Genomic DNA, 10,100 nt, shown 5'->3' on the forward strand with positions numbered 1-10,100 from the left:
AGTATCTTCCCGTCCCAGTGCACAGAAGTAAGCGCCCCGCTTTTGGTAAGTTTCCGCGGCTGCAGGTGTCTGCCTCCCACCCGCATGGTTGCGGAAACAGAAGATCAATCCCGGAATGCTCACCACCGCAATCAACAAGTGCAGGGCAGCGCGCGCTGGGGGTGTGGGGGGGGGTGTGTTTGCGGCTCAGGTAGTGTGGGCCACCTTCGGGTAGGCGCTTCCAGAAGACAAACCTTTCCCTCCACTTGAGAGTGTTTCTCATTTGAGAGTACTGGGAGCTGTTGTGGGTTGGATCTCTAGTAGTTTGAAAGAAATCATTTCAGGTCATGCTCGCCCCCCTCGAGCCCTACTCAGTCCCAGGTCTGTAAACTGAGTTCTAAAACTACGTGTTGGTCTCCCTCCCAACCCGCACTTAAAATTTCGGGCCCGCAAAATTATCAGGACTCCAGCATGTTGGTTATAAAATTTATTGATATCTCACTTAGCAATTAAGAGTAAAATCTTGAAAAAACCCGGAACAAAATAACCCCCTCCCCACTACCCAAACGAAAGAACACATTAGCATGACGAAATAGCAAACATATCACTGCAAGAAATCACAAACTCAACAGCCTAAATGCGCACTGGACAGAAGCTGTCCCGCGGCCAGGGGCGGCGAGGCGGGAAACACACGCACACCTGGCTATAAATTAACATTGGCTTTAGCTGTAGCGCCAGTTGGCGCGGCCACCCCCCCCCCCCCCCCAAAAAAAAAAACAGAGGAAAGCAGAAGCAATACGACGGGGGGGGGGTGTGGAGGCATTGCAGTTCGTGGGTCAATCTCACTCACTCCTCGATTAATAGCAAACTAACAAGACAACGTTTTCAAATGCAACAAAAGAACCTAGGAACCCGGGAAGAGGAGAAAGGGGCTGCATTTTCTTCGCAAACATCACAGCGGTTCCCAGCCTACAAAGGGGGAGGGAGGGGCAGCGATCCTAAGCCCGAGGCTCTAGAAAGTCCCATTTCCGCCGTTCCTGACTTCTTTATGCTTTTGTACAAAACCCGACAGCTACAGCAAAACTTTCAGTTCTCCTCATCTTCGGTACAAGGCAACAGTCCCAGGCAAGCAAAGCTAAACAACAAGGCGTCCCAACTTGGGGGTGTGGGGCAGGGTGGGGGCGAAGAGCTAGGAGCGCAGGCGGGAGCTCAGATGTGGGTCAGCGGCACCGTTCCATTGACCGCAGTCCCAGCGCCCTGGTAGTGCTGGTGAACGCCGTGCAGTCGGCCGCCTGGCAGCGGAGAGGCTGCGTCAGCCGCATCCCCGCCAGGTGGCAGGTACATGCTGATCATGTCGCGCAGGTCGCCAAGACACGCGCGCTGCGAGTGCGAAGCGATGGCGGGCGGCGGCGAGCTGGGCTCCGACTTCACCACGGAGCCCATGGGGCCCAGGCTCATGGCGGCAGCAGCTGCGGCCGCTGCGGCGGCGGGCTGTTGCCCGTAGGCGGCGGCGGCCGCGGCGGCGGCCGAAGGCGCCATGCCCCCATAGCCCGAGGCGGCGGCCGCGGCGGCCGCGGCGTTCATGTAGCTCTGGGCGCCGGGTGGCATCATGGGGCTGTACTGCAGGCCAGCCATGTCGTAGCGGTGCATCTGCGGTAGCGCTGGCGGCGGCGGCGGGCTGCTCATGCTCGGGGGCTGCGCGTAGCCCAGTTGCTCCTGCACCAGCGAGTACGCTCCGTTGGCCCAGCCGTTCACGTGCGAGTACGTGTCCAGGCGCTGGCCCACGCCCACTGGGCTGCTAGCTGCCGCGGCGGCGGCTGCGGCGGCCGCGGCGGCGGCGGCGCCCGGGGGCAGGAGGCCGCCGGGCAGGGAGTACTTGTCCTTCTTGAGCAGCGTCTTGGTCTTGCGGCGCGGCCGGTACTTGTAGTCCGGATACTCCTTCATGTGCACTGCACGCAGTCGCTTGGCCTCGTCGATGAACGGTCGCTTCTCGGCGTCGGTCAGCAGTTTCCAGTCGGCGCCCAAGCGCTTGCTGATTTCAGAGTTGTGCATCTTGGGGTTCTCCAGGGCCATCTTGCGCCGCTGCCCGCGGGACCAGACCATGAAAGCGTTCATGGGCCGCTTTACGCGATCCTGGTCGCTGCCCCCGCCGCCGCCGTTCGCGCCACCGCTGCCTGCGTTCGCGCCGCTGGCTGGGTTCGCGTTACTCTTGCCTGCTCCGCCTGGGGCTGGGGGTCCGCCGGTGGCCGCTGTTGGGGTGGGCGGCCCCACGGGGTTCTTGAGTTCAGTCTCCAGCAGGCTGTACATTGCCGGGGCGGGAAGAAGGTGCGCCAGCGTGGCGGGAGGAGAAGGCGCTCCGGAGGCTGGAGCGGCCACGGTGAAAAGGCCGGAGGACTCCGTTGGAGTGGCGTTTGGGGGCCGGAGGGCCGGAGGGTCAGGCGGGAAGGACAGGCTTGCGGAACTGCTCCGCGCGAAGTCGGCGGGAACGCGCGGGCTTCTCTCACCTGATGCGTTCTCTCGAGCTGGTCGCATTCGCAGCTTGCCCGGGAAGCTTGCCGGCGTCTTTATATACCTGCTCAGATCCGGGAGGGTTGGGGCTCGGTCCGCCCCTCACCACCCGTGGGCCCCGTGATTGACAGGCTCGCCGTGACGAGCCCTAGCCAATCAACACCGAGCCCCCTATGGCCCAGCTTGGAGAAAAAAAAAAGTTCGGGGAGCCCTTTAGTTCACCCTCCAGACCCCTCTTGGGTCGAATGACGTGATGAGAGTTATTCAGGAGGCGGGAGTCCCTGAGACCCGCTCCGAGACCACCAATTAGGGTCTCAAAAAGTTTGAAAGAACGAAACCCGAGGAGGTGAGGGAGGAGGGGGAAGAGGGCGCGCTACCAGAACTTGGGGGGAGGGGCAGAGGAGCGCCCACGGGGTTCAGAAAATAACTTTGTAACCCTGAGGAGGCTGAGCAGCGCCCCACCCCAGGGCTAGTCTGTAAAGCTTCCCTCTGTCTGCACCGAGAACCTCCATTGCGGTTGCTAGCGCTGGAGACTCTGGGGAACGCCAGCAGCCCAGGCATGCTTGGGACATTCAATGCATAACGGAGGTGCGCTAGGCTGAGACTCTAAGAAGCCCTCCTTGGAATTAATTGGTTGCTGGCTACCAGAACCCTCCACCCCTAGGGCCAGTGTATCCACGACAGAGCGAGGGTCAGGGACTGGGGCGGGGGACTGCAAGCGCACCTGGCAGTGAGGCTCTCCCGGGGGTTTTCGCCAGTGCCCATGGTGAGTGGCCCACTGCCTGTGCTCTGGGGGAGGCGCTCACACGCGGTGGCGTGGGGACCGTGTGTGGGACAGAAAGGGCGAACGGGCCTCCACTTTCTCGCTCCGGGCCCCCGCTTAGAGGCCCCTTTTTGTCTCTGCTGTCTGGCCATTTCGGGTTTTCCAGTCCGATGCTCCTGAGGGGGAGGGTCGGGCCCCTTGGAAAATCCGTTTTCATGGCAACACGGAGCCTCTCGGAGTAAAAGAAAAGTTTGGGGGGGGGCGGTGCGGTGGCCGGAGCTGAGCCGAGGCCTTGCTCTGGGTGGACCGCTGGGCCCCTCCTCTGACCGCGCACCTGCCACCACCGCTGTGAGCGGCTCCCGGCGCGCAACCGCCCCCGCTCAGCCACCCCCCCCCCAACAGGCTGTGCTAACAGACTTCGCTTCTCCTTTCTTGTTTTATAGCCTTTCTGACCGAAGCACAGAGAAACAGAGCGGGACCTTCAGGCACTTTGTCGGGTTATCTGCCAAGGACTAGCGGTTAGAGAAACCCCAGCTGCCGGGAGCGGGAACCTGGACATGCTCTGCCGCCAACTCAAGCAAGTGGCATGGCGTTTGAAACTCTCGGAGCCGCCTGAGGGAGGGAATGGGAAGCCATCTGGGCAGATGTGGCAGAAACCTAAATAAGGTGTCCGCACAGTATTGGATTCCCTTCTCTCCCTTTAGCTTAGGGAAAGGTGGGGAACCTAAAGGAAAGCATAAGACTTAAGTGTGTGTGTGTGTGTGTGTGTGTGTGTGTGTGTGTGTGTCTGTGTACGCGCGCGCGCGGGTGTGGGGGGGTCTAGGCTCCTAGTTTTTCAGCGATAATGCAAAATGAGGTGATTTGGGATGCCTGCACGCCTGGCTTGTCTCTTTCTCTCTTGCACTAATTAAAAAGCCGCCGACGTTTGCAGGGTGCAGACCAGTTCAGCCCTTTTCGTGGCCAGAAGGACCGCTGGCACCAGAATCTCGCTTTCCTCCTGGTATTACTTCCAGGAAGTTTGTGGTCCTGATTCCTTCCTTTTAAATTTGCATTCTACCTGGTCTGAGTAGTTTTCCGCCGAGGGTAGCAACTGGGTGGGTGTAGAGAGTTTACAGGCTCTGGAAAGATTCTCTGTGGGGGATAAATGTTAGTGTGAATGCGTGCGCGCACGCGCACGGCTATGCTGGAAAACATGTATCAGAAAACAGAATGATTCAGCAAACCCCACCTGCAGTTGTTTTCTTGATGAATTGGCTGACAGACTCAGATTTTCTTAGGCACACCCACGGTCCCCTAAAAAGCCGATGTGACTGGCCCCTGCCCTCCCACCACCCTCTTCAGGTCCTCTCTCGGTTTTTCTGGGCCCGGGAGGCTGTTGCTAAGTGAAGAGCGGTTTAGGAAACTACCCAACCGACGCGCAGCCTGGCGTCCAGTAGCCTGACAGATGTCAGGATTCTTTCCAAGTTTTAGGACCCAAGTAAGCCGTTGTGGTGACAGCGCCTGGGCTGCAGTTTTCCCAAGACCGAGGATGTGGGGCTGGTCCCCTGCTCCTCCCAGAAGCAGATTAGCTGTTTGTCATTTGATCACACCTTGTCCTGGTTTAAGTGAGCTCATTTTCACATTACATCCTCCTGCCAGTTTTACTGAGGTCTTTTGGTAGGATCAAGGCACCTTCTCTCACTCTCTTGGCTTCTCTGCGGTGGTTGGGATTAAACTGACCTCCCGCTGGTGGCTCTGAGCTGGTCCGGATAGCATCAAATAAATGCTGCGCCGAACCGAATTCCCTTCAAAACACATAGAAAAAAACCCGTTCTTATTACAAGTTATTATTTCAACAGGCAAGCAAAGTTACTATTGTAGGCTTGGAGAGATTGGGGTGGGGTAGTGAAAAGGAAACCATTATCAGGGCCCTCCCAACAATGAAGACTAAGACACCAGTAAAGTAAATTTTATTGGGGGTCGGCAGAAGTGTCCGAGCTGAGCAGCTCCAGTTCCAGCAGCGGCTTTCCTGATGGCAAGGTTTTGAACTGCAGACTCCTCAAACTATACACTCACTGTGCATCTGTTAACAACAGCAAGCAAAACCCAGGAGAAAAGAACGCGCTCAGCAGCACTCTTAGCCTTAGGGGCCTCCGGGATTCGGTGGGCAACACGAAGAGCTCAGACTAGGAACTGGGCCAAGCGCCTCCTCCCCAACCCCCAATGCTCCCGCTCCCAGGAGTGTTAAGGCTCCCTCAGATTGGGGTCGAGCCAGGGGCTCGGAGGACCCATGGTGGGACAATAGCGCCGTTTGTTGGCTTCAGTTGGAAACTTCACCCAGAGGAGCCCCTTCTCGCCCCCAGGGTCTTCCAGGTCGCCCCAACCCTGGAAAGACAAGCAGGCTTGAGGTCCGGGCAGAGAAGGACCTATCCTTGGCGAACTACTGTAAAACGCCGACGGTCTGGATTAGAGCCGGCCTAGCCCGGAGAACTCCAGTTTCGTCCTCAGTCTCTCTTCCTCCCGTCACTGCGGGGTGCTGTGAGGGCCTCACATCTGCAAAGAGAACTTTTGGCATCGTGCTTCAGCTACTGTTAAGAGCAGGGGAAGAGGGGCTGTCCTGTGTTGCTCTTCAGTAACCACTCAAGGCGGACATTTTTCAGGGGTGCTGGCCATACTAGTACCCACCCTTTTGGCAGGGATGTCTCGTGCATTCTGGATAGCCAGGGTTACTAGATCTGTGTGGGAGTCTGCTGGCACGTGCAGAGGGTGTAGAAGCGGAAGTTTCTTCAGGCTAGTTTAGGCCATCCGAGGTAGTTGACCCATAGTAGTCTAACATTTTCAACTGTGTAGGTGCCCAGGGCCAAATACTGGTTTGGGGGAAATGAAAACAATTTATCTTGGACACCTTTTCCTGCAGATAAAAGCCTTACATTTCTAAAGTCAATCTTGAGAACATCCCTGGATCATTTACCCTGGTATGTCCAAGACTGTATTCTGGCTACAGTGGGAGGGCCTTGATCAAGAAGCATGGGTCTATTTTAGAATCATCCTTTAAGTTTTGTTTTTTGTTTTTTTGGTTTTGTTTTGTTTTAAGGTCGGAAAGGTCACTCCAGCTGGTGGAAGACACATCACTTTCCAGTCCCTGGAGCATTATGAGGAATCCTCCCTCTCCCACACACCACAGAGCAGTGTGGAGGGGGGGGCAGCTTCCCTGTATTTAGGTCAGGGAAGGATCGGAAGATCCTAGGTTGGTGGGAACAGGCTTTAAACAATCTAGTTGGTGCTCTCTCTCGAAAGAAAAATTTCTGGGAGCCTTGAAGTATAGGATGGCATTGTTCTGGAGGTGACAAATTGTGTTGGGTGGCAGGCATATCTGCATTCTACTGCATTTTGACCATAACTTTTTTGGGGGAGGGGCACTTTTGAAGCAAGTTTCTAAATTCATTTATTTGAGTGACACTTGATAGATATTGGAGTCCCTTTGGCCCCCACGGTACCTCGGGGCTCTCAGTTGTAAGCATGACTCTTACCAACACGGGTGTTATGGCATTATTAATCACCCACTCCCTATGTGCTCAGCAACTCTGAGGAGTTTGACAGATTTTGCCTTCAGCTGCCCTTGTGTTGACCTCACAACCCTTACTTATTGCCTTCTCCCTAGAGGGAGGAAGGCACTGCCCAGGAACTGGGTCCCATTTCAGAGGGCTGCTAGAGCCACCATTGCTGCCCTGTTTGCCTCTGCCTCACCCCCACCCATTCCCACAACTGTACCTGCTTTGCAGTTCAGACCACCAAACTCACACACATTTCTACGGGGCAACCTTTGAAAACTGGCTTCCAGGTGGCTGTGTCTGCCCTTGCACTGTATGTGCCAGGAAGGGGGTTCACTTCCTTTGGGTCTGTGAAGGCATGGCCCTCACTTAAGGAGAAAAGAGCTGGTCAGTAAGAATATGGGACCAGGGAAGTAATCTTAAAATCGCTATCTGCACAGATTTACAATTTCTCCGGGGTGGGGATAGGCATGAGTCCACTAGACCTGACTACCCTCGCCTGGAAAAGCCCATGCAGACCAGGCATCTCCAGAAGATCTATGCAGGTTCGCCCGCTCCCACCTCGGGCGGTGCCTGTTAGCTTTCTGCGGGAAAATCAATCTCAAGGCAACATCCAGCTGTTCCTTTACTCCCTTCTCATGTTTTCCTTCTTTCTTTTTTACCAAAAAATTGTATTTTCTATAATGGAGAGCCATGAAATTCAATGCACAGAATTTCTGTTTTCTCTTTCTTCTTGGCCCGGGATTTCCTTTGGATACTTTAAACTTCTGTCCTACATTTACTATGTGCTAAATTGTGTGTCTACCATGGAACAGCGAGGCCTTGCCCTTTTACTTTGCATTGCAAAGTGGAAGCGGTCTGGGAGAGGACATGAGACTGAGCAAAAGAAAGTTCACTTACCGCTTTCCCCAAACTCTTAGCAGATCCACAGAGAAACCGACTCCGTGGGAAGAGGAAGGTCCTTCACAAAGATCTGCCCTTATTGGATCTGGTTATGCCCCGGACCGGCAGTGACCGTGCTTATCAGTGTGGGCTCGCGCTTTCTCACGGCGGGGCGGCTTTCCCTCTGTGGGAGAGCGCGATCCCAGCAAGCATTTGCGTACCCCAGCGCCACCCTCTCAGGGACCGACCGGCTTGCGAGGCTCCCAGGGCGCGGCTGTGGCGGTGGACTGGGAAGAGCTAGTGTGCTGCCCACACGCAGGACTACTTGCTTCGCAGGAGACTGGGGGCCAGACCTTGCCACAAAGTCCGTTCTCTTGGGAGATTTGTTCACACAGTCGTTTTGGCTTCTAGGCCGCTGACATCCCAATTCCATTTCCCCGGAAAGCGTCTACGGGTTAGGACCTTGAAGCTTTGCTAATGTAATGTTTGTGTAATTAACACCATCTTCCCTTGTTTCTGAACATATTTCCTCCGCCCGCGCAACCTAGCTTTCATTTGAAAATGCATCGCGAAGAACATCCAATATACCCTTTCTAATGGCGGGGGGGGGGAGGGGGGGCTACTCGTTTTGTGAAATGGTTTCTTTACAAAGCCAACAACCAACCTTATTTTCTAGTTCCAATGACTATCCTTTTATGAGTTATATTATTAAAGAAATCCGACACTAATTGTGCCGATTTAACTTGTTAATTAGTTGCAAATAAACTATTCATTAGTGGTAAAATAAAATAAAACAAAACCCATGTGCCTAGATATCATTTCACATTCGCATATTGTAGTGTCTGTATAGCATAGGCATACTAAATTAAGTTCCTAAAAGGTTCCTCCTGAGGATAAATAATTAAAATATATTCTACTTTAATTGACATTATAGAGGACATAAATGAACTTTTCCTTTTAGAAAGAAATAGCCATTTCTAAATAAAGCTTGCAGTGTGGAGAATGGAGGCTTCAGCCAAATGAATAGTCATTACTACCTTTTCAACGACGTGGGCCTTTTGATCAGAAAAGAAATTAGCTCTAAAAAACAGACAATGGAAGCCTGCCCTGCAATAGGAAGAAAATTAGGCGGCCAAGGCTCTTCACAACACCTATTTCTATAAACCATAGAGCTCCTTGCTTTTCAATTACAGCTGTTCATTTCATATAAGGAAAGGGGAAAAACAGGCCTCTAATGTAAACTCGCTCTCACCAGAAAGCCTTGCTGCTGGCTCCTAGCCAGGCTGCCTACTTACTATTGTTTTTAGTCGTCTCATCAATTAGCTAATACTATATATTTTAAATGACTCGGGGGGCATTCACATTCTCCCTCCCTCCTTCCCCACCCAGACAAAACCCAAGCTGGAGTCCCATGAAAGGGCTACCGTTCAGAGCAGAGATACTTCAGTGTATAAAGTTTGATGTTTTTATTGTTTCTCAAAGAAAAAAAAACATATTGAAAATCCTGCTCTCCCCCCTTTATTTCTTAGTCCATCATTGAAAGACCCAGACGGGGTGACAACAGGGGAGGGGTATAAATGAGCAGCTTTCAGCATTATTTCTAATTGTTCACAGAGCTCACTCCGGCTCCACATAATTTTGCAGTGGCCTCTAGACCACAATTTGGCTTAGACAGCTCTGAGTTTTAAGAATAGAAATTTTGAAATTTTTCTAGCTCTATTCATTACATGTCATTAGATAGAATTTTATTTTTAAAACATTGCCTTCACCATTTGGTGAGATTATCTAGCAATAAAGAAGAAAAAAAATTTCATTTAGTGTGGTGTGCTGTAAAAGAAAAACCAGCAACACATAAAAAGTGATAATGAAGGAAATATTCAACCATAATGCTCACGAGTCTTTGAAAGTCTGTAAATGTGTGTTCTAGAAGCATTGTAATAGAGTTGTAGGCTCACAAGGCTTTACTTCTTTTGAAAATGAATGCCAATTGATTTGATCTTTCTAAATCACTATGTAAATCTCCTGATGTACTGAAACGGCAGCAGCACTGGTTTGTGATCTTGTTTACACTGGTGCTTAGAAAATGACTTCAGATCATTTTAAAATACAGCCACAAATAACCAATTTACTCACAAAATAAGGACATATTTTTACATGACTGTAAGTCATTTAAATAACACAATGGCTGTGGGTTTGTCATTGGCTGGGGTCATTCCCTTTGTCTTTCAGAACAACTTAAAAGAGAGACTGCTGGTCAGTTTAGAGCCAGTCCGAATCGCTATTCAGCATGGTTCTAAAGAACAAGCCCAAAAATTGCTACCTCGGTGCTTCTTGTGCTCCTATTTCAGCATGCATGCATCCCTCCTTGAAGGAGGGTGCTTCCATTTGATGGCTTCCCACCTTATTTTTTCGTATCAAGTACATCGTTTTGTTTACCT

At 52.4% G+C, this 10,100-nt stretch overlaps 1 protein-coding gene across 1 annotated transcript; it reads right to left on the minus strand.

Moving 5' to 3' along the window:
* Positions 1-1,188: 1,188 nt before the first annotated feature.
* Sox3 (SRY-box transcription factor 3) lies at positions 1,189-2,511 on the minus strand. Its single transcript, XM_038317465.1, has one exon. The coding sequence runs from the start codon at positions 2,509-2,511 to the stop codon at positions 1,189-1,191; it is 1,323 nt and encodes a 440-aa protein (XP_038173393.1).
* Between the last annotated feature and the right edge of the window lie 7,589 nt (positions 2,512-10,100).

The sequence above is a fragment of the Arvicola amphibius genome, chromosome X (genome assembly GCF_903992535.2).
Source record: "Arvicola amphibius chromosome X, mArvAmp1.2, whole genome shotgun sequence".
NCBI lineage: Eukaryota > Metazoa > Chordata > Mammalia > Rodentia > Cricetidae > Arvicola > Arvicola amphibius.

Coding starts and splice junctions, on each gene's coding strand:
- Sox3 (XM_038317465.1), bottom strand. CDS start 2,511: ATGCGACCAGCTCGAGAGAACGCATCAGGTGAGAGAAGCCCGCGCGTT.